The sequence below is a fragment of the Macaca thibetana genome, chromosome 7 (assembly GCF_024542745.1).
Source record: "Macaca thibetana thibetana isolate TM-01 chromosome 7, ASM2454274v1, whole genome shotgun sequence".
NCBI classification, from domain to species: Eukaryota; Metazoa; Chordata; class Mammalia; order Primates; family Cercopithecidae; genus Macaca; species Macaca thibetana.
Window position 1 is genome coordinate 132,603,918 of NC_065584.1, and position 24,665 is coordinate 132,628,582.

General features: G+C 39.9%; 1 protein-coding gene across 5 annotated transcripts in view; it reads left to right on the forward strand.

Annotated features, from left to right (window-relative positions):
• Nucleotides 1-24,665, forward strand: part of SLC12A1 (solute carrier family 12 member 1) — a 101,788-nt gene that overhangs the window by 17,307 nt on the left and 59,816 nt on the right. For 2 of the 5 annotated variants that reach the window (XM_050797132.1, XM_050797133.1), the window contains exons 5-14: nt 3,088-3,183; nt 3,712-3,807; nt 6,441-6,580; nt 7,646-7,756; nt 9,894-10,005; nt 12,063-12,190; nt 18,564-18,648; nt 21,780-21,931; nt 23,940-24,047; nt 24,368-24,491. In XM_050797132.1, the coding sequence (XP_050653089.1) occupies nt 3,088-3,183; nt 3,712-3,807; nt 6,441-6,580; nt 7,646-7,756; nt 9,894-10,005; nt 12,063-12,190; nt 18,564-18,648; nt 21,780-21,931; nt 23,940-24,047; nt 24,368-24,491 (1,152 nt within the window). Of the gene's footprint in view, nt 1-3,087; nt 3,184-3,262; nt 3,278-3,711; nt 3,808-4,315; nt 4,412-6,440; nt 6,581-7,645; nt 7,757-9,893; nt 10,006-12,062; nt 12,191-18,563; nt 18,649-21,779; nt 21,932-23,939; nt 24,048-24,367; nt 24,492-24,665 lie in introns of those variants that run through there. The other 3 variants (XM_050797137.1, XM_050797135.1, XM_050797134.1) reach the window with 3 other exon arrangements.

The window sequence follows — 24,665 nt, forward strand, 5'->3', positions numbered from 1 at the left end:
AAAGAAACAAATACATCTATTTGTTCTTGCTTTGGGGGTAGATTGAGGAAGAAAACTAAATATGTTTTCAAGCCCAGACCCTGGGAATAGAGCCAGAAGGAATCTGGAGCCAGGAGTAACAGTAGCTACAGCCCTTGGGTAACCATTCTGGGCTATGAGTTTTGGCTGTCTTGTTCCCAAAAGCAAAGGGTGGAATGAGCTGATAATGCTGTCTAGTTGTTCTTCTCTATCTTGGAGACTTTGCTGGGGCAAGATGGTTTCCAATAAATTTAACCATCAAGCAAGGATGTTGGGTGTGAAAAGCCGGTATGACGTGAAGCAAGTCATTTATATTCAGTGTTTCCCTTTCTTTTCTAAATATTAAGGAGCAGGTCAATTCCTACCCAATGAATTCTTTGAAGATAAAGCTAAAGTACCTTTCTGAACAGGCAGACACAAGTTAAATAGGCTGAGGGTAGCTCAGTTGTCTTACTGAGGGATGCATAAGAATTATCTGGGAAGTTAGGTTAGGAAACCTCAGAATCCTGGGATTTACTTTTAAAGATCCAAACTCAGTAAGTCTGAGCATTTTTAATAAGCACCCCAGGCATTTCCTGAAGCAGGTGGTTCAAGAACCACAATTTCAGAAAACAACGAACTGAATGTGCTCCCAGCTGCCTTCTACCCTGGGATTTTATTTTTGATTATGAGAGAGAAGCAAATCCCTTGCTGTTCAAAAGTATTAAAACTTTGTTCCAAGATTTCAAATGGTTTCAGAAATATATACAATGCAAAAGGATGAATTAAGAATTGTTGAAAAAAATCAGAGTCAAAAGGAAAATAATGGTGAGGAAATAATAAGGTTGGAGTAGGTTTAATGTTACGAGATGCAAATTATGTGGTCCTGTAGAGTTTCTGGGGTATGCTAAACATTTTCTATCAAGCCTCTTCAAAACAAAGTCAGGAGCAAAACAAATGCAAAACAAATCACCTTTAGTGGCACAAGGACCTGAAGCCACATAGTGATATAGAGGCGCTGCTCACCACAGTATCCCTGCAACAGATAGGAAGAATTTAGTCCAACTATTTTTTACAACCCCTAGCTTAAAAGAGTCTACAGGGTCCAAAGCAATGTGGTCTAAGTTTGCAGCCTCTGCTTAGTTAGCCTCTTCCCACTGCACTTTAACCTGCAAAAAAGCCTAGAGCCTCCTGTTAGAGACAGGGTATGGCCAAGAGCTTCAAAAGAACCACCCTTTAATACCTTGACTCATTCCCACTGCTGCCCTTAACCTCCTTCCACTCTCCCTTCTCTTCGGGCATCGCCAGAGAGATAACAGCCTCTCTTGGCTAACTACCCTTCTAACCATCCTTGGGACAAGAGAGACTGCCAACAACAACTATGGAGCAGTCACTTTACGTAGCGGAACTTACCAAAAAGCCCAGACCAGAGCATTCTGGATGGAGCCAGAGTGAGTTCAGTGGCTGTGACTCCACAGCCCTCTCCCTGAATTCTGGGTCGGCCTCCATTAGAGAGGGTATTGTAGGGAAGGAAAAATGGTTATCTTCTACCCATCTTAGGTTAATTGGCTGGGGGCCTATAAAATAGACTGACAAAAGTCAGATCAATAAGAAAAAAACAGAATTTGTTAACATGTACATGGTACACACACTTGGGACCAGTCAGTGATGAGTGACTGAAAGGGGTGGTTAGAACATGGGCTTACATATCATCTTAACAAAAGAACAATTAAATTGTAGAGAGGTGACAAGACAAAGGAAAAGGACTTTTCATTCATAGGGTGGTGAATGCTGGCAAGATAAATATATAAGGAAAGGAATGGAAGTTAAGAGCTAGTCAGCAAAGCTTGTTCTGTAGATGCCTGTGGTGCCTTTGTCAGGCCGATAAGCATCCAAAATTGTCTCTGGTGATCAGAGACACCACTTCCTGGTAGAGAGGGGAGGGAGGACAAATTTATGTCCTGTTTTTAGGTAAATAGGAAGGGGATCGAGAGCTTTTTGTATCTACTTTTTTTCAGTTGTCCAAATAATCCTTATGCCAAAGTGGTATATTGTGATACCCTTCTATAGCCTCCTGGCTATGTGTTTCTTGAAGCTGAAAGCAGTCATGCCTTCATTGAATTCTGGCCTCTACCACTTTCTCCCTCTCCTTATAATCGTCAACCCTCTGAACCATAAAATCCTTGGGGCACTTTTTCAGATTTCATTTTATTTGTGCCTTGTATTTCTTGCATTACCTGCCACATAGCTGGATATAGAGTAGGTTTTTAAAAAGCAGTAAGTATTATGACTATTGTGGATATGATCAAAAAGCAGTATCATTGAGTGTGTACTGTGTTCCATGTGCCATGCTAGTCACTTTACACATGCATTCTTTCTAATTTCATTGCTATTTCTTAGCTCAGTTATTTATTTATTTAAAGTGACTTATAATAACAGGTAACTTTCCAGAATTCACACCGTCAATAAGTTAATGAAATTTAGTTTCATTCTTTCCACTGTACCCATCTGCCAGGTGAATAATTTGCTATACTGTCTGTAGTTCCCCACCCCTATGTGACCAAATGTATGTAAAAAGATAGCAGCCTGGAAGGGTGAACATTTAATCTCAGTTACCTTGACAGCTTGGAATTGTAGGCCAATTATTATGTTATAGGTGTCTAGAACTTCTCCAAAGATGGAATTCTCTCAGGTGTAATAGTGTAAGCCTGTAGTCCCAGTTACTTGGGAGGCTGAGGTAGGAGGATGACTTGAGGCCAGGAGTTTGAGACCAGCCTGGAAAAAATAGCAAGACTGTCTCTAAAAATAATAATAAGAAGATGGGGTGCACATTAAATTTTGACCAGCCCTAGTGGTTTTGTTTTGTACAACTTAGTTCTGCACATTTTAGCTCTTGAGTTTCTTGGAACCAGAGCTACTACAAGCAGAAAACTTCAAAGCTAAGCATTTACTCCATGGTGATTTTCTGGCCAACTTGTTAAACTGAAATGTGGTCCTTTGATGTTTACCCCAGACTTGTTGGTTTTTATGTAAATGATCCAATGAATTCTTCCACTATTTAATCCCTTTATTTTTCCTCTTTCAACTGAGGTCTTGGTGTGATTATCATCGGCTTAGCCGTGACAGTGACTGGTATCACTGGTTTATCCACCTCTGCTATTGCCACAAATGGATGTGTCAGAGGAGGTAATTAAACTTGTGACCCGCACCCTCATTTGTAAGGTAAAGGCAACACAGGCTCTAATAGTTCATCACTGACCTTTCTGGAGTGTTTTCAAAGGTAATGCAAGTTGGTTTCTTTTCCCCCATCAGGCAAAGAGATGCAAGAAAAATGGGGAAGGATTTAACCTTTGTCAAACCCCCAACTTTCTCATTCCGGTTCCTTCAAGCAAGAAAGAAGGTCAAATGTCATGTTTTCTCTTTTCACAGCCAGGATAGTTTCTCCCCCAGGACACCAGCATAAGTCAACTTTTCCTTTCCAAGGCTGCACTTTAGATTGTGTTTACTTTTGGAAACCATCCTTCATCATAATGAGCAGTTCTCTGACTTGGTCTTTATGCCAGGCAAACCAGTTTCTCCTTAGCACAAAGAAACCCCATTGGAGCCCGAGGCATGGACCTGAAAACTTAAATTAAAGGCAGTGTGGTTTGCAGCAATAGGGAATCCAAGGAAGAAAAGTAAAATGCAATATCTTCTATCTTTCATTGCTAACAGGTCTTGGAGTTCTCATAATTCTTCTTTCCACCATGGTAACTTCTATTACTGGGTTGTCAACTTCTGCGATAGCAACTAACGGGTTTGTTCGTGGAGGTAAAATCTCTAAGATATCTAATGCCCTCATCACTTGCTACGGGTAGGCAAACAATTTTTTATACTTCTTTTTGATGGGAACAAGCAAGTAGCCCAATGTTCTTGAAGCTTGGCTATCTGGAGGAGCTGGATGCCAAAGAAAACCTAAGGTACGATGAGAATAGTCCAGGTCTACTCTGGTCTCTTTTCTAATGGATCTCTCTGACACGTTGTAGGTTGTGCTTTACAGATGTGCACCTTCCTTAGGTAAACTTTTTCTTTTTCAGGCTAGTCTGCACTCCTCTAGCTGATGTTCCTTGGAAAACGATTCCCAGATTTGGCTTCCATTTTAAAGTTTAGTACATTTCAGGTGCTTCCTAGACCTTCATGAAATGGGATCTTTTAGAACATTTCAGGTTTTCACAGGGAGAAGGATCTTTCTGTGACAAGATTCAGACTGCTGCCTCCTGAAGTACTGGTGACTTCTCTCAATACTGGAACCAAACACCTCTCTTGGGGGATTTTGCAGGTCTTGGAGTCATCATCATTGGCCTGAGTGTGGTAGTGACGACACTCACAGGTATTTCTATGTCTGCTATTTGCACGAATGGAGTAGTAAGAGGAGGTAAGCCAATTAATTTACTTATGACTAGAGGCTTGGTTACTAGTAATGTCTGAAGTTAGTTTACTATTGGAAGTGAAATTAACATATTGCTAATTAGTCCCCAATATCCTAAAACAAAACAAAATAACCAAAAATTTAAACAGCAAAGCAAAACTTTTCTCAACTAAAATGAGAATATCTTCATTGACACCACCCATTTTTTGTAACAAAACATGTTTATAAAGTGGAGAGTGACTATGTGTCTAGTAAGAAGGTAAGGAATATTATAGCAAAATATATGGTTTCTTTGTACCTTGGATGAGACCCACTTGCTCTCTCACAGGTCCCCTCAGCATGGGTCTTCTTCAGTGCCCCAGTTGGCATTGCTGATGGTTCTCACTCAGTAAACCACCCCTGCACCCAGGCCTCGGGGCTCACCCCAAACACTGTGCCCCCAATGGCCAACAGGCAAGGGAAGATCATTAAAAGGGGATAAGTAAATAAATAAGCAAAGAGTTACTTTCAAATAATCTAGGAGTAGGCAGGCCTAGGCAGAAAGTGAAATGGATGAAATGTATCGTTGTTCTTCTGTCTTCCTTTGTTCGCCCCCCCTTTCCCCTTTGGTTTCTCTGGTTCTCAACTTGGGTACCTTATCCAGGTCTTCCTACTCAGGGCCTTCTAAAACACCATCCTGCCCACGACACACATCCACTCTCATCTTCTGCCTGTCTTTCATGTTGACCCAGTCCACCTAGGTAACTGGCTAGCTCATTTGTTTCAGGTAATCTGTATTAAGGAAATAATGGGGATTTGCTCCACCCAGACAATATGCGACATTTTTAGAGAGGACTTTGACTCCTGAGCGCAAAAGAGTTACTATAGTGAAACAAATTTCTTCTCAGCAAAAAGTAATTTTGTTTTGTTTTTAGGTGTGTTTGTTTGTCATTCGTGTGCCAACTCTGCCCACCTCCAAGGCCACCTCTATATAGGAAGTCAATCTTACTATGGTCTGTGATAATCAGACCTCCTAACATTTAGTCCTTTTCACCTTCAATAAGCTGCCCTAGGTACCCCTCTAGGCAGTTGAGCAATCGAGTTCAATGCTTCATGTGCACCGAAGTATGCAACTATATATATTTAATAGAACTACTTTTTCAATGTCCAAGGGAGAAGTAATTGTTCCAGACCCTCCCCACTTTTCTTCCCACTTGCCACTCCCAAACATCGTGCTCTCAGTGGCCAACAGGCAAGGGACCTACTGGCCACACCCATACATATATGGGTATTTAGCAATAATCATGCCTTCTTGAGCTAAAAACATAGAAAACCAAGCTTGATTTATAGAATGAATAATATATCACACTTTATAGATATCTTGTTTTATGCAGCACATATATATCAGAAAATTTTACATATGTACCTATATATGTTTTGTATATATATGTTTATATATATATACATCATGCCTTCTTTCACTAAAAACATAGAAAAGCAAGTTTGATTTATAGAATGGATAATACAGATATCTTGTTTTATGCAGTACATATATATCAGGAAATTGTATATATGTACAAATATCTATATATGTATGTATATATATAGTACATGTATACACAACAGAAAGGAAGTTAGAATAACAAAGATAAACTTCACCTACTCCATTTTCTACCTAGACTTTCCTACTCCTGGAAATTTTTTATATATAATTTTACTTCAGTTGCATTATTAATTTGAATACTCTAATGATATTTTTATAAAGTCAACACATTTCTTGGTAAAGTTTGCTATGTTCTTATTTGTAGCTTTTTTGCATTTAGGTTTTAATAGATTGGGCTTCATTAAGTCAGGATACCTCTATTGTAGATTAAGTACAGAATACCAAGAAGGGCTATGTTATTCACTGGGTAACACAGGATTCCTAAAATTATTAGGAAGTTGTAATATTAATATTGAAATAATTCACACTATAAATGTTCTCAGATAGTCACAGTCATTTGGTCATATAAACTAGCAATTCCTCAATGTAAAGTATGTTCATTTCTTGTTTCAGGTGGGGCCTACTATCTTATTTCCAGAAGTTTAGGGCCCGAGTTCGGTGGGTCAATAGGCCTGATCTTTGCTTTTGCTAATGCAGTGGCTGTTGCTATGTATGTGGTGGGATTTGCTGAGACTGTAGTAGATCTTCTTAAGGTAATTAAAAGTTTTTCTTTTTTTCTGCCAAGCAGCACAATTTAGTTTAGTTTGCCTTCTCAGGGCACTAGGCGATATCATTACAGCTAAATGAGAGGAAAAAAGATAAATATAGTGGAAGGAGCCTGGGCTTGGCCTCAGAAGATCTGGCTTTGAGTCTAGGTTCTCGCGTTTACCAGCCAAGAAGGTTTGGATTAGTTCCTCTATTCTTCCAGACTTTGTTTTCCAAATCTATAACATGGTGTAATAATACTGTTGTATGTATTTCACAGAAGTGTGGCACAGATCAAATGAAATAATGTACATGAAATACTATGTAAAATAGGAAACATCAGATAAATAATGGATATTGCTGTCAACAGTAGTACTATGATGATGGTTATAGATTTCCAGAAGGAAAGAAAGTTGAAAAATTAAAATAACTCACTCCAGAAAACTAGCCATTTCCTAGTTTAGGTGCCCAGTGGAGGATGTTGTATGTGCAAGCACATTCATTAGCTGATATATCAACTAATTTCTAGTCCTTTTCTCATAGTAATGGTAGCATTCAGTGAATTCAATTGGAAAAAGTACCTCTAGTTAAAAATTAGATAAATAAATAAGCTTACAGTTCATAAGGTATATTACCTTCAAGAGATGCATTATCAGGTTTGTGTCATCTGTTCTTAAATAGGACGCCACTTAACTTTCAGTATTTACACTGTAAACCATTCATTTTTATTCTGCTAGGATTCCCCTTGACACACAGAAATAACTAGTCATTCTTCTGAAATAAAACACAGTATGTATGTGTATACATATTTTTGCTTAGTACTACAACGGCTTCAAAAGCTAGAATGAATTCTAAAATGTCTAACTCCTAACCTTGACTATCAAAGGCCTATTATCACAGAAAAAAAAAGTTAGGTATTTTTATCTTCATATATTTATGAATACTCCATTTTTCTATTATCCTATATGGCCCCAGGTGTAATTGTATAGTAACTCTTTTTACAGTTAAACATTGCAATAAGACTCACATGCAAAGAGCTGTATCTCTAAGCACTTACAAATTTGTTTCCCCAGGAGAGTGATTCGATGATGGTGGATCCAACCAACGACATCCGGATTATAGGCTCCATCACAGTGGTGATTCTTCTAGGAATTTCAGTAGCTGGAATGGAATGGGAGGCAAAGGTAAATTTCTCAAAAATGATATTATCAACAGTGGTTAGTCAGGTCCTGAATAGATTGCAGGAGTAGAAGGAACTCCATATTCAAAAAGAATTGCTGTTATTACCTGCTATGGTGAAATGAGCAGGCAAGTGCTAGGTGGAACACCAAGCCTGCAAACACGAAGCCCAGGCAGTCATGACTCAGGGCTCATGAGTCACGTGACTGCTGTATTTTGTCTCTCTGTGCTTTCACCAAAGCGGCTGCCTTATGCACAGACCCCTTATGATCATAGCAGCGGTGCACGTTGGAAGCCTGGGTCTTTCAATCACAAACCCTGGTTCCTCTTTCAAGCTGCCTGTGGGTGCAAAAGCCCAAGAGAAATGGCAAGTGTGTTGGAAGCTTGCCAAAGAAACTTGCAAAAGATAAAGACACTGAAGCACCGAGAGGTTACACAATTTACTGAAGGCCACAGAGATATAAACTGGTTTCAAATTCAGGCACTCTAACTACAGAGCTGGAGCTTTAAATGCTACCCTCTACTGCTACTAAACTTCATTGCCTCGCTCAGGGAATAAAGTTATCTAAAGTAGGGTTCTCCTATGTTTTTTCTCCTATGTTTTTTCAATCACAGTGTCCTGTTGATACTAATTTTCACGAATTCCCTTTTTATATTTATTTCTTTATTTGCTTGCTTATTATTGATCTCTTCGTAGACCATACGTAAGGATTAGGCCTGTTTTGGTCACAGGTGAGTATCAGTGCCTAGAAGAATGTTCAACACGTGGTAGGCACTTACTGAAGTTTTGTTGAATGTGTGAATGCATAATCTATAAATAAATGCCATGTAGGAATGTTTCTATTGACTTATACAGGTGGGAGGCACCTACATAAGAGGCAAAAACTATCATTCTCTTCTGAAACCCAGTACTTCACCAGCAAATTTGGGTACATCATGGGCTTCAGAACCAGAAAATCTCTGAGTTTAACCAGTGATAAAATGGATAGCAAATTTTTGAATGATGGGAAACATTTCTTTTGCCTCCTTTGTAATTCCCTCAAGTGACCGGTGCAATGGAAAGTATTCCTACATGCCTGTGGAGGAAGTAACTGGATCTCAAGTGGTCATGAGACGTGGAAAGACAGCCAAAGCCTCCCATTTAAATGGGCTGGGCACGGTGGCTCACACCTGTAATCCCAGCACTTTGGGAGGCTGAGGAGGGCAGATCACAAGCTTAGGAGTTCGAGACTAGCCTGGCCAACATGGTGAAACCCTGTCTCTACTAAAAATACAATATTAGCCAGGGTGGCATATGCCTGTAATCCCAGCTACTCGGGAGGCTGAGGCAGGAGGGTTGCTTGAACCCAGGAGGTGGAGGTTGCAGTGAGCCCAGATCACGCCATTGCACTCCAGCCTGGGCGACAGAGTGAGACTCCATCTCGGGAAAACAAAACAAAATAAAATAATAAAACATAAAAGATTAAATTGTCAAGAAAGTCCTCTCTGAGGAGGTAACTAAGACTTAAAGGATGAAAAGAAGGAAATAGCTATGCAAGGAGTAGAGTGAAGTGCTTTCCAGGTAAAGGAAACAGCATATGGCAACACCAAGCCATAAACACCTTGCAGCATTGGAGGGGCTGAAGGAAGGACCATCTGGCCAGTCAACCTTGCAGACTGCTTGTGCTGAGCACACAGTGGTAGCCTGACGTCAAGTGCACTGGGCATCACAGGAATTCTGTTCATCATTCTGCATTCTCGAACTCCTGCAGTTAGCACTGGGAACAGAAACAACCGATAAGTGCTCTGCCGAAAACAAACAAAACCCCCTCAAGTCTATCAGTGTTAAAACTTTTGGCTTCATTTACATTCCTGGGACAATGGTGGAAGTTACCCGCCTGCTACTTAGAGTGTTACAGAAATGTCACCTTGAAGTGCCCAAACACGTGCTCCATTAAAAATGTGGTATATGCATCCAAGTAGAATAAGGCCTGTTTACATGCCATTCTAATAAGGATGCACTTATTACCTACTCTGGGTAGCAGAGATTTAACTGAAATAATCAGATGGAGTCTTTCTGCAGTGGACACTTCTAACTTTTACAATTGTGTAAAAAGTTGTTAAATAAATCTAATTTGGTTTCCTTTTACCTTGCCATTCCAGGCCCAAGTGATTCTTCTGGTCATTCTTCTCATTGCTATTGCAAACTTCTTCATTGGAACTGTCATTCCATCCAACAATGAGAAAAAGTCCAGAGGTTTCTTTAATTACCAAGGTACATGGAATAAATTGGTTGCTTTTCACTGAATACTTCTCCATTGCCCTCCTCGTCACCATCCCCATCACCCCAACCCCAGCCATCAGAATGCCTGGCTCCCCTTTCAAGTTACCTGTGGATGCGGAAGCTCAAAAGAAATGGGAAGTGCATTGGGGAAGCATAATAGAGGCAAAAACTATCATTCTCTTCTGAAACCCAGTACCTCACCAGCAAATCTGGGCACACCATAGGTTTTAGAACCAGAAAATATATGAGTTTCACTAGTGATAAAATGGATAGTAAATTTCTCCAGGAAAGAGCCTGGTGTTGGATTCAGGAGACCCAAGGTTGGGTCTCAACTCTGCCACTTAACAGCTGGACAGAACACCTAATGTGACTGGGTCTCAGATTTTCCTGCCAAAACGTGGACAATAATGAGAACTTCCTGACAGAATTTTGAGAAACAAATAAGACAGTTTCTCAAAATGTGCTTTGCAATGCAAAAGTGCTTTGTAAACCTTTTGTTGTTGCTGTCAAATAGCAGAAACAGAGACACAGCTCAGTTTGTTCAGCCACTGCAGAGCACTAAAGTCAAACATAGGCATTTCTTTCTCCCTGCTAGACTTGTTTGCACCTTGCTTTCCCATAGCATTACCTAGTGAAGCATCACTGTCAGGCTTTCAGGCAGAAAAGACTGCAGGAGTTACTCAGTGTAGCATCCTATGATAATATCACAGAGCGTGAAATCTGACTTCTTTCTCTCCTTATTTTACTCCTTCTATCCGTTCTTGCCTTTCTTTTCCCTCTAGCTTGCTCAAGAATCCACTTTTGAGTCTTTAAATGTTTCCCTTCATTATTTACTCAGTGGTCAGTATTTATTTCTTTTTGATATCACATATCTCTTTCTTCCTGACTCCTTTTCTTCATAAAGACTTTCTGGTTCACTTTGCATGTTAATATCCTTTTCCTTTCTATTATTTTCCCTCCTTCCCACTCCTACCATATTTTTTTTTCTTTAAGCCTTTTTTTCCTATTTTTCCATCCCAGATTCTTTTGTTCACATTTTTCTTCCTCTTCTTTTCTCTTTCTTCCTCCTGTTTTTCTTCCAGGTTGTTTCCTTTTTATTTGAGTAATTTGGTGACAACCTGTGGGATGGTATTATTTTATTAACAAAGCTCCTCATCATAATATTCTCCCATACTGAGGATTTGGTATAAGCAGCTAAGATCTACTACCCAGGAGTAAAGAGTAAAAAGATTCATACATTAGTAGCAAAATTGTAAAGTGGACTCACCCACAAGGTTCTTCAACTACAAAAAAAAAAGGCATCGAAAACCAGTGTATTGATTGTTTATGGTATTTATGCGTGTGAGAATGTAGTTGTGTGTGTGTGTATGTGTGTGGTGGTGCATTTGTGGGTATGCCAGTGTGGTCGTGAGAGAATTCTTCATCTCCTCCTCTTTCAACTTTTTCTAGATGCAAAAAAGTCAGACAGCCTGGATCTCTGTTGGCACAAAAATTGATTTTTCAGAACGATGTCATAGAGATCTAAAAGCTTACGATATATATTTTGACTTTTGGCAAATATTAACATAAAGTTCCTCAGGAGTACACCACATCTTGAAGTTCATTCCATTTAGAATATAGGAATGTGGCCAGGTGCAGCGGCTCATGGCTGTAATCCCAGCCCTTTGGGAGACTGAGGCGGGTGGATCCCCTGAGGTCAGGAGTTCGAGACCAGCCTGGCCCACATGGTGAAACCCCGTCTCTACTAAAAATACAAAAAATTAGCCAGGTGTGTGGCAGGTGCCTGTAATCTCAGCTACTTGGGAGGCTGAGGCAGGAGAATCGCTTGGTTGCTTGAACCTGGGAAGTGGAGGTTACAGTGAGCTGAGATCATGCCATTGCACTCCAGCCTGGGCAACAGAGTGAGACTCTGTCTCAAAAAAAAAAAAAAAAAAAAATTAGAACATAGGAATGTATTTGCATTTAGGGCTAGGGAAGCCGACCGTGACTTAATCTCCTACACTGTGAAAAATGTCTACATGATAACTTTCTTATAATTTATGTTGCAGCATCAATATTTGCAGAAAACTTTGGGCCACGCTTCACAAAGGGTGAAGGCTTCTTCTCTGTCTTTGCCATTTTTTTCCCAGCAGCTACTGGGATTCTTGCTGGTGCCAATATCTCAGGAGATTTGGAGGTACGTTGTTTGCTCTGCTTTGCAGTCCTGGGACGTGGTGGTACAGTTGGTGGGTAGCACAAGGAGCTAGAGAGGTTAAATGTGACCATATCACCCTATATATTCAAACTGTATGTTTCTGTAAGATTTCCTGATGACTTAAAAGTTCTTTCCTTTAATGCCACATTTGGATTTCTATTCCAGATAATTCTTCCAAAAGTCTTATTCGGTGATATCAGAAGAACAGAGTAGTGTGATCGTGTATCATATTTCCCCAAAATAAATGTAGTTCAGTGAAAAAAATGCCAGAACCGTCCTTTCTCTTTTAAACCCAAATGAATGAGAATATTTTCCTGTAAAAGTAAAAACAAAACAAAACAAAGGGAAATAATCACATTTTCACTTAGCTTCCCACTTATTATTCTGTGTGAAGTACTGCAAAGAGCATGGTATGAGTTAGGATATGGTAACGTTATAAAAGACCAGCAACAGTGGCCTAAACAAGATGCAGGTTTTAATGCACAAAGTCTAGCTCAGTTGGGCACAGTGTCATGCACCTATAGTCCCAGCCACTTGGGAGGCTGAGGTGGGAGGATTGCTTGAACCCAGGAGTTTGAGGCCAGCCTGGGCAATACAGCAAGACCCTGATCTCTTAAAAAAAACAAAAATAAATAAAACATATGTATATTTCTTGGTTAGTCTTGATATACTCATGAATAAATAAATAAACATTTTATGTTAAATCAAGCCCATAGGCCATCCAGTGGTATAAGAAAGGTCTGCTCCAAAAGGTAGCCCAGGAACCCAGATAACCTCTTTGTTTCACCGTTACTTTGGGGCTTGCCCTCTATCTGCAAGGTCACATTCCAGTCCATGGGAAGGGGGATAAGCATGTAGAGGGCAAGCAATTCCTAGAACTTGCATGTATCGCTCCTGCTGACATTCTATTGGCCAGAATTTAGTCTTGTGGCCTTACCTAGTTGCATGGAGGGTGGGAAATGTAGTCTCTATCTGGGCAGCCACATGCCCAGATAAAATTTTAGGGGGTTCTAGTATTAAAAGGAGGAAAGTGAGGATGTATATCAGGGAACAATAAGCTGTTTCTAACACACACACACACACACACACACACACACACACACACACAAAGTAGAAGCCACAGGTTTTACCTCAACAAATTTATGATCAACTTTAGAAGACAAGAAATATTTTCAAGACTCATCAAGAAATATACATACATGAAAACCATATGCATTGTCCAAGTGGGATGTGAAATAAAAATACTGAAAAAAAAATTGTTAAGTTAATCAGGGATGATTTTCTCAAAGAAATAACTTTTGAACCTGAACATAAAGCAAAGGCTGGATGCTGACTATTGATGAAGAAATATAGAGTATTCCAGGCAGAAAGGATAGTCAGGCATGAGGAAACTGGAAACAGTGAGAAGTCTCTTACAGTTCAACTGGAGAAACCCTGATGGGGCTCGATCACCTTGAAGGCAAAGGGAAACAGCTATTGGAGGGACTTGAGCCAGAGGCGCTTGCCCTAGAACATAACTCCATGAAAGCAGAGACTTTCCCTTTGATTTTGTTCATTGCTATATCCTCAAAGCTAGCACAGCCTCAATAAATACTAATTGAGTAAATAAAATAAAGGCATTTAGATTTTTTATATTAAGGGCCACAGTGCTATGGTAAGTTCTCAAGCAGAAATATGGCATAAAAATATTATGCTGAAGTGCAGAAAAGTTAAGAAACTTGTTCAAAATGATTCAAGTAGTATCACTGCTGAATGAAATTTAGCTATGGATGTTGAACTTCTGGTTTCTCAGCTCTGGGAGAGTATCAGAGGTCACTGATTTAAATTTCTGCAAACTATAAACACATCATTAAAGTAAAGAATATTGTTCTTTCTTTAGACTCCTTAAAAACAAGTTTGTATCAGATGTTTAGCAGTCAGTTCCGCTTAGCTAGCCCTCACTGAGTGCCTGTTCACACCAGGTACTGAGGAAGCAAGGAGCTTCACCTGTCCCTCAAGGAGCTCAAAGTCGAAGGGGGAGACAGACTTCCCTTACATGAATTAGAACAAGCAAGAGTAGAATCAAGTGCAAAGGAAAGAGGAAGCAGCAATTGCCTGTCCCCTCAAAAGTAAAGGAAGACTTTCAGAAGAGGGGACACTCAATCCAGGTTTTGAGGGATGAACAGGAGTTTGCCAACAGGACAAAGAAGAGAGGAACATTTGAAACGGAAGGAATGGGGTGTAAAAAGGCACCGAGAAAGATGCTGCTACTGAGAATTATTTTATGTGCAGAGTAGCGTATGTCATCCTTCATTAATATGTTAAGAAACATATTTATAAAGAATTTTCTATGTGCCCTAAGTACTCTGGGAGTAAGCAAAGAAAGAGAAGATATTATTTCTGTCTGAAAAGACAAGACTTAAAATTCCTCCCCCTTCAAAATAAGTGTTAACTTGATTTAGGGTTGTTATGTTAGTGAAGAAGTTTTTATTTATTTAGCAGCCTCTACTGAGATATCTCTGATTCTGAGTTCACATGTAAAGAACTACAAACAATGGCCTGTTAGGATTTTGGGGGCATACATGGTCATAACATTATCGTAGAATGTTGCATTCTTTTTATTTAAAAATACTTTTATGATTTTATAATTAAGTTTAACTTTTAACATACGCTACTATATACTATATACTTTTACTATATACAGAACTCAGGGGTCCTCTAAACTACAGACAGTAGAGTTTGGATATTATCCCCAAACTAGCTGGAGACTCTAAGGAGGTTAGACAAAGGAGTAACATGATCAAATATGTGTTTTATAGAGAGCCTGCTAACAGCTTGTGGAGGGTGGTTTGGAAGGTGGGGAAAGGGTGTAATAGGCAAGAAGACTGGAGGCAGAAAGATCAATTAGAGACTATCATAATAGTCTGGACAAAAGACAACATGGGCCTGATTTAAGGCCATGCAGAGGAAAAGAACCAAAGATATCAGCTTTTGTTAGAGTTAGGAGAAGAAATAGAAAAAAAAAAATGTTTTTTACAATGACCCACTGTAAGAAAACATTATACATCACAACCAAGTGCACACTTAGAAAATTTTCCCCAAATGGTTCTCTACTTTATTACAAGCAATGCCTTCTGATATTCTCACATCAGTTCTATTCTATTGCATTCTTTTAATGCTGGTTGTAACCTGTTGAATTGATTCCACAGTATAGTAGATGAGGAAAGGAAGCTCACATTTGTCTATTGAGGTTGAAATGGCAGAAGGACATGGGGTGGCGATGTCTAGTGAGTGGGTAGCTAGATGTATGAGTCTGGAGCTCTGAAAGGAGCTAGGGCAGGACTGGCAGCCATGGCATGGATGAGTTAATGCAGGTATGTGCAAAAGGGGAGAGAGAAGAGGTTTGAGGCAGCGTTCAGGGAGACACAGATATTCAAAGTATTAATGGTAAAAAGCAAGTCCATGAAGAAAAAAGAGACAGAGCTAAGAAGCAGGAGAAATCAAAAGACAGTGGGGTCATGAAAATCAAGAGAGGAGAATGCTTTGAGAAGTAATAACGTGGTCACAAGCCGGAGGGGCCAACCATGTTAAGTTCTGGGAGGTGACAATATGTTGGGAAATGGGGAGGAAACGTCAGTACTTATAGATACTATTTCTCTTTGAAAGTGAACCTAGAAATAAAACATAATGGATTCAGTTCAATTTAGGAAACATTTACTGTTTACACACTATAGGGTAGGCAGGGTCCTGATCTCTACTCACAGCCTCAGAATCCTCCTCTGGAAGGAAGCTCACAGGCACAAGGGCATGCGACAAATCCAGAAACTTACATTTGCTAATAACGCACTAATAGATGATCTTTAAATATGTACCTGGGAGAAGATTTAGAAAATACCCAAGTCTAATCAAGAAGTGATTTCAGAGAAGCAAAATTAGGATGTGGTTGACATACTGAGAAAGCAGGGATCTAATAGATTGCTTGCATTCTGTCCTAAGGAAAAATAAAATGTCTAATGAAAAAAGATAAAGAAGGTTAGGTTTTGGGTTACTGCTTGTGGATGGAAACTACATTTCAAGTGAAAATCAATAATTTGTCAAAGTCCTCCTGAGCCCTATCTAAGGAGAAGCTAGCCAGACCAGACAATGTGAATATCTAATCATACACTAATATATTGGCATCCAGATTTACATGTTAATGTCTTGGGATCATGGCTAGACAAGGTGGCTTATGCTTATAATCACAGCATTTTGGGAGGCCAAGGTGGGCGATTGTCTGAGTCCAGGAGTTTGAGACCAGCCTGAGCAACATGGCAAAACCCTGTCTCTACAAAACACACACACAAAAATAGCTGGGCAGGGTCGCACACACCTATCATCCCAGCTACTTGGGAGGCTGAGGTGGGAGGATCATTTGAGCACGGGAAGGTTGAGGCTGCAGTGAACCACAATTGAGCCACTGCAATCCAGCCTGGGCAACAGAGCAAGAATCCATGTCAAAATAAATAAATAAATAATAATGTCTTAGAGTCATGATCGACCCTCATGTGACTCCTGTTAAGTCATTTTAGAGCTTGTAGCAGATAGTTGCAAATAAAAACTAAGTTTGTGGAGTGTTTGTTTGTTTGTTTGGAGACAGCGTCTCACTCTGTCGCCCAGGCTGGAGTGCAGTGGCGCAATCTCAGTTCACCGCAACCTTCGCCTCCCAGGTTCAAGTGATTCTCGTGCCTCAGTCTCCTGAGCACCTGGGATTACAGGCACACATCACCATGCACAGCTAATTTTTATATTTTTAGTAGAGATGGGGTTTCGCCATGTTGGCCAGGCTGCTCTCAAACTCCTGACCTCAGGTGATCCGCCCGCCTTGGCCTCCCAAAGTGCTGGGATTACAGACGTGAGCCACTGTGCCTGGCCAAAAACTAAGTTTTTGTGTTTTAGGTACAAGACTGCCTTCCATCTTCACATCTGTTATCCATCTATATATATATATATATAAATATGCATAAATGTTATATATATTTTTTTTTCTGTTTTTCCCACTGTCAGTTCTTTACATTTTACTCAGATCTCAAGAAATTCTTCATCAATAAAATAAATTTGGGAAGATAACATAAATTAGGGTATTCAGTAGGCCCCATCATAGTCATGACTGCCTTCTTTTTCCTTCTGTGCACTGCCCCATTTCATACACCTGCCACACTGAAGACAATAGTTTGGAAGGAAGAGACTGGGTATGTACGTGTCAGAACAAACCCTGTGTGCAGATACTCCTAGAAGAGTGCGGAGGAATTAATGATCACAGAGTGGTTCCACAGGGCCGGCTTACTGCCGTGTGGGGGAGGTTTGCTTGATTCAGTTGTGACTTTCAGTTGTCAAGTGAGTCTACATTCACTATGTATAACCTTTTTGACGGACTCGTTCAGCACGTTTTAGTTTTCTTTTTAAAGCACAAACTTTGTTTGACTGCAGTGATTGCTTATTTGTATTGATGAGTCTAATGTGCTCTGGTTGGGGGACTCATACCTGCTGATATTGTGCCTTCTTCAATTCAATATTTATTGACTCCAACTCTGTGCCAGGCCCTGTCCTGTAAAAGTGAAGACATTAAAATTTCTATTTAATAATCTCTATTAAGTTGAGTTGAATACAATTCAATATGCTACTTAAAAATTGATTTTATATGATTTATGCCCCCCAAATAGGATATAAAATGGTAAATTAAGTATGATGTGAAATCAACTTAGTGAATGTATATACACTTATAAGCAAGAGAAAAGCCCATTTTCTGGTATAAGCTTGAATTTGCCTCTTTCTTTATGTCTGCTTATGGAAATTAAATATCTCCCATTGCAGATATTTCTGAACTCGATTTCAAATAGGGAATTTAAGGGATTGAAGAATTTAGTAAGTAGATCATCCTTTTCACTCAGTCAAAAGTGATTTTTTTAAAGGCAAGCTTAAGCTCAGTAGAAAACAAATACATACAGAGATATTATCAACATGCCAGATATGTTTGTATGTTTTCCCCTACAAATTCAAGATGTAATACATCTAAATGACATTCATAGGAGATAAAGAGAAGGATGAGGCCTTGGTGAGTGAACTACCTACTATGCTTTTCTAGAGAAACTTCCTTCTGGACAGTTAGAGATCTCTTCTGTTCCGCTGAAAGTTTTACAGATTTCTTTATTCACTCTGCACACCTTGTCTTTGTCTAAAATAAAGCTCGAGCTTATCAACTTGCCGTTTGCTTGATCTTTTCTTAGAACTTGCCTCAGGATGGGTAGCCTAAAAATCTGAAAATGCGAAAATAACTCCAAGTGATCTATGGTTCTTATTCTGCTCTGTATTCTTCTACCTCCACATTATTTTTTTAAAGGATCCCCAAGACGCCATCCCCAGAGGAACCATGCTGGCCATTTTCATCACCACTGTTGCCTACTTAGGGGTTGCAATTTGTGTAGGTAAGTGGTACGTCTCTAGTGTTCGAATGTCAGAATTACGAGGGATCCAGTTGTTCACATCTAGTGGGCTTTCAATGAAGCATAAATACAAAGCTTTTTAAAAGGCAACCATTTTAATTCCCTTCTTGGTACCTTAATGTTAATGATTTGGACACTTTAGGGATTTGAATGCAATTAAGCTGTAATACAGGCATCTCTGGGTCAGGGCTAGAATAAAGCTAATCAGGTTGTCATTCTACCTGAACACAAAGAGGGTCCCATTTTACTACCCTTGATGATAATCCCACTGCTAAGGAGGCCACCACTTCCAGCACACACTTCCCTTGTTCTAGGAGGCAGGAGAGAAACAGAATAGAGAAAAGAAGTGAAAAACAAAACCATTCAAACCTAAAAACAGCCTTAGGAAAGTATGAAAGATGTGGAATTTGTGACTGTGTCTCATCCTTGCACTGCTATCCTTAATATGGAAATGTCACCGTCACCAATTGGCAGCATATCAGAACAAGACCCAGCTGCTGGCAGTGTGGGCGGCCAGCCCCTACATTGCTCAGTGAACAGAAAATATGTGTACTCACCTGCTGTTCCTGAGGCTGACTTTCGTTCCACCTGCTGCCTACAGTCACACCTCCTCCTGGTTGGGGGCTGCCTCATACTTTTGGCATAGTAGGAAAGGAAGAGGTTTCTCAACATTTAGAGAAGAAAACTGTCTTCCGTGTACAACAGGGGAAAAAGCTCTAGGCTGGACCACCATGAAGCCAAAGGGTACGTCACAGTCCTCTTCCGCTTACTATAAGAGAAATTGAGAAGGTGCATGTACCTACAGTTGGCTTCTGGAGATAAAAAAAAAAAATGAACTTAAATCCTTCCCTGTCTCATTGTCTCTAGTTTGAGGAAATCTGATAACTTTGTTCAAAGTATTGTCGGGGCTGGGCACAGTAGCTCATGCCTGTAATCCCAATTTGGGAGACTGAGGCCAGAGGATTGCTTAAGCCCAGGAGTTCAAGACTAGCCTGTGCAACATAGAGAGACCCCATTCCTACAAAAAATAAAAAATTAGCCGGGCGTGGAGGCACATACCTATGATCCCAGCTACTGGGAAGGGTGAGGTGGGAGGACTGCTTAAGCCTGGAAGGTCAAGGGTGCAATGAGCTGTGATCACACCACTGCACTCCAGCCTGGGCAACAGAGTGAGACCATGTGTCAAAAATCAATAAATAGGTAGATAAATGTATTGTTAGGGCATGTCCAAGTGTAGTTACATGTAAAGAGATTTTTTGTTTCAGTGCCTTAGGAAATCAACACATTTTTAAATGACATTGAAACCACTAAAGTTAAATTTCCCTAGTGGTTTTCTTTTTTATTAAAGTGAGAGAATGAGTAAAGTTATAGACCTGATTTCAGACCTTCAAGTTTTGCCCCGAATGGATGGAAAAATATACATTTCTACACTTGCCCAGCATAGGAGAAGGACAGTCATGGAGTCAATGTCCTGTCATTAGTACAAATAACGACTCATGGCCTGGCTTCATGGGAATTTTGAGAGATCTGTTATGCAGAGGTTAAAATACATGATTCAAAGAGTTCAGTTCAACATAAATGAACAATGCAAACAGGTAAAATATGAAAGGATAGTTTGACTTGGTAATTGACATCCATAATTTCAAGCGTTCAAGTAGAAGCTGGCAGGCTACCTCTCAGGACTACGATAAAAAGGATCCCTCACTGATTATTTTAAATGGCTCTTTCAGATAAAAGAGTCTATGATTGGCCGGGTGCAGTGGCTCACACCTGTAATCCCAGCACTTTGGGAGGCCAAGGAGGGTGGATCATGACGTCAGTTCAAGACCAGCCTGGCCAAGAGGGTGAAACCCCGTCTCTACTTAAAATACAAAAATTAGCCGGGCATGGTGGCAGGCGCCTGTAATCCCAGATACTTGGGAGGCTGAGGCAGAGAATTGCTTGAACCCAGGAGGCGGAGGTTGCAGTGAGCCAAGATCGTGCCACTGCACTCCAGCCTGGGCAACACAGCGAGACTCTGTCTCAAAAACAAAAACAAACAAACAAAAAAGAGTCTATGATTTTTAAGTCTCCCAAATTCAAAGAATGTGGATTCCATGGCCAAGAATCACATTTATTCCTGTCTCTGGGACCTGTCTTAAAGGTATTATTAGCAAGGCATGAGAATCCACCCTGGGTAGAGTTTGAAAACCAAAGCAGTTTTATTGGTTGGCATTTAGTTTGTAAAGTATTTATCCTTCATGTAGTTCAGAAAAGTTTATATATACTTCACACATATATTCATATATTTCAAAAATCCTATCAAAAACACGGCAAAGATTAGTTAGAAAAAATCATAAGGGAATGCCAGTGATTAAAATATATATCAGCAGTCTTTTAAATGACCATAATTCTATTTTTAAGAATCTATCCTAGAAGAAAAAGTTTATGCACGAAGATGTTCATCATAGAATGCTATAGTAGAAAATGACAGATACACTCAAATGCATGAAAATAATGGAATAGATCAACTAAGATAGATACTAGATCAATATTATTTGACCATTGCCTAGGAAATCTGAATATTTTATCCTAAAATATTTCCTTTACTGTTTAAACCATTAAAACTGCATATAATGTGGAACTATAACTCTGTTTTATAAATTATGCAAGGAATATCATTAGTTGAAAAGAGGTGCTGCGTTCTCTTAATCGCTATAATAGAATTCCATAATGCCACCCCTTGGCTCTCTTGCAGATGAGGAAATAAATCCTTCTACTTGAAAAACATCCAGTCGTTAGTACTAAGCCAGACATATGTATTGAGTATGTGTTATGTACCAAGGGCTACCATGCAAGTTTTAAGAGATAAGAAATTAAGACTGAGTGTCAACTCCCAAGTCTCTTACCACTCAAATCTAAGTCACACAGGCAGTTGAAATGGCAGCCTGTTACAGAAAAGGGGAAACCCCAGGGCTCAGCAGATGGGAGCCTCCAGTTATCAAGAACTACCCACAGTGAACAGAGGCTAAGAAATGGACCTTTGCAGACTCAAAGTAAACTATGTTTTCAGAAGAAAACCCTAGGGGACCAGAACCTTATAAAGAAATAACAAGCCACGGTTGTTTCCACAGGGGCCTGTGTGGTCCGAGATGCCACCGGGAACATGAATGACACCATCATTTCTGGGATGAACTGCAATGGTTCAGCAGCATGTGGGTTGGGCTATGACTTCTCAAGATGTCGACATGAACCATGTCAGTATGGACTGATGAACAATTTCCAGGTTTGAAGCAAAATTTAAAAATGTTCATTGCCATTATTTTCATTTTTTGAATGTCACATAGAGTAAGATTTCTGAATCTGCAACTGATTGATTACTGGCTGATAAGAATCCAGCATGGAATGATTCATGTGGGAGGGAAAGGAGTCATACAGGCATTACATGGTAGCGAATCCTATGTTACATTTCCTGTGGTCAGAGACAATAGGCAGTCGTATGAATTGCATCACCAGGGAGAGATCATCTCCTGGCACTATGTGTCTTCCAGTCAGTTGTGCAAGATTTCATGGTGGAAAGGAACTTAGGTTAGTTAGCACTTGTTATGTATTTCTTTCTTTTATAATTTTAGTTTTTATTTTAGATTCGGGGAGTATCCTATATGTGCAGGTTTGTTACATGAGTGTATTGTGTGATGCTGAGATTTGGGGGTATTACAACAAGTAGCCTCTGTTCATTGTAAGTAGTTCACCCAGGTACTAAGCATAGTACTCAATAGCTAGTTTTCAACCCTTGCCATCCTCTGTCCCCCCTCTAGTAGTCCCCAGTGTCCCTTGTTGCCACTTTATGTTCATGAGTACTCAATGTTTAGCTCCTACTTATAAGTGAGAATATGTTGTATTTGGTTTTCTGTTCCTGTGTTAATTTGCTTAGGATAATGGTCTCTAGCTGTATCCATGTTACCGTGAAGGACATGATTTTATTCTTTTCATGGCTATGTAGTATTGCATGGTGTATGTGTACCACATTTTCTTTATCCAGTCCACCACTGATGGGCATCTAGGTTGATTCCATGTCTTTGCTATTATGAATTGTGCTGCACTAGACATACAAGTGCCTGTATCTTTTTGGTTGAATGATTTATTTTCTTTTGGATATATACCCAGTAAAGAGATTACTGGGTCAAATGATAGTTCTGTTTTAAGTTCATTGAGAAATCTTGGAATGCATTTCATATACGGCCTTCAGCTTAGACAAAGCCTTTGAGGTGGCCCTGGAGAGCCTGGAAGACAAGGCTAAGAGAGAAATTGTGAGTGCCAGAGGGAAGGTAAATAAGGGGGAAGTAACAATGGAAGTTAGGAAAGCTGTAGGACTTTAAACCTATTAATTTGTCTGCATGATTGGTGAGCAGAGGGAGAAGTAAATTTGTCGTGAAAGCTTCACTCTTCTGTTTTAACAACCCACAAAGAGAAATTAACTCAACTGAAGTCATTATTCCAAAATATGACTTAAATTGATAGAATCACATCATGTCTCAGATCTAAAATTATGTTTAATGAGCACAGAAATAGCAAAGGTCTGAAAAGCCTCTGTGTGCAGGAAGAAGAAAGGTTAACGGCTGTAAAAAGACTAGTAAACAGCTGAGCCCCTCCCCAAACCGTATTAAAATACTGCTTTCTGCTGGATAGAATTCCCCATCATCAAAGAAACATATGGCCACAAAGAACAGAGGGGAAAATGTCAAAATCCTTGAAACCATTTCCTTCTTTATTTTTTCCAGTATCTTCTGGATATATTGCGGTGAGCATTTATTATCTTATAAATAACCAAAAAGGCCATTTCTATTTTTAAAAAATAAAATTAAGAACGTGAGAATGGGCCAGGTACAGTGGCTCATGCCTACAATCCCAGCCCTTTGGGAGGCTGAGGCGGGCAGATCACTTGAGGTCAGGAGTTCAAGACCAGCCTGGCCAAAATGGTGAAATCCCATGTCTACTAGAAATACAAAATTTAGTGGGGCGTGGTGGCAGGTGCCTGTAATCCCAGCTACTCGGAAGGCTGAGGTACAAGAATCGCTTGAACCCAGGAAGCAGAGGTTGCAATGAGCCAAGATCGTGCCAATGCACTCCAGCCTGGGCAATAGAGCGAGACTCTGTTTCAAACAAACAAACAAACAAACAAGAATGTGAAAGTGAGAAAGAAGCAGGGGGAAAAAATCTAGCTGAAAGCAATTTGCTTATGAAATAGATTCCAAATCACAGGAAGTCTCCTCACTTGTACCTCTCTTCTCAAGGTCATGAGCATGGTATCAGGGTTTGGCCCCCTCATCACTGCGGGAATCTTTTCTGCAACGCTCTCCTCCGCCCTGGCTTCCCTTGTCAGCGCACCCAAAGTGTTCCAGGTAATACAAGCACAACAGCTTGTGCTTCTCCCTATTGCTGTTTCCACAGAATGTGAAGCAAGCTGAAATATTCATTCTCACTGGCAATCATTTTCCATCATTTTCTGAAACAGTTAATGTTTGCATCTGGCTCAAGTACTATGTCTGCCATATAGTCAAGATCGATTCAAATAATATAAAGAATGATAAAGTGCAGTGTTAACTTGTGCCTGATCTTGTGTATCACTTAATCTTTCCCCAAATCTTCCCGTTTGAATCACCTAGAGAAAATGACTGTGCATAGCTATAAATGACAAATGTCTTCTCTTCTTTTCCATTAGGCTCTGTGCAAGGACAACATCTACAAAGCTCTGCAGTTTTTTGCAAAGGGATATGGGAAAAACAATGAACCCCTGAGAGGATATATTCTCACTTTTCTTATAGCCATGGCATTTATTCTTATTGGTTTGTAAAGTTTTCTTGTTTTGATTGAAAACCAAAGAATTCTTCTGATTATTCATAGGGCTTTCCTTTTAGTTTGAAAAATTACCCGTTTCATGTTTAGGATCCCATTTGGGAATATTGGCATCTAAGAAGGAAATGAGAAATCCTTGTGTGTAGAGGGCCTTTGAGGAACTC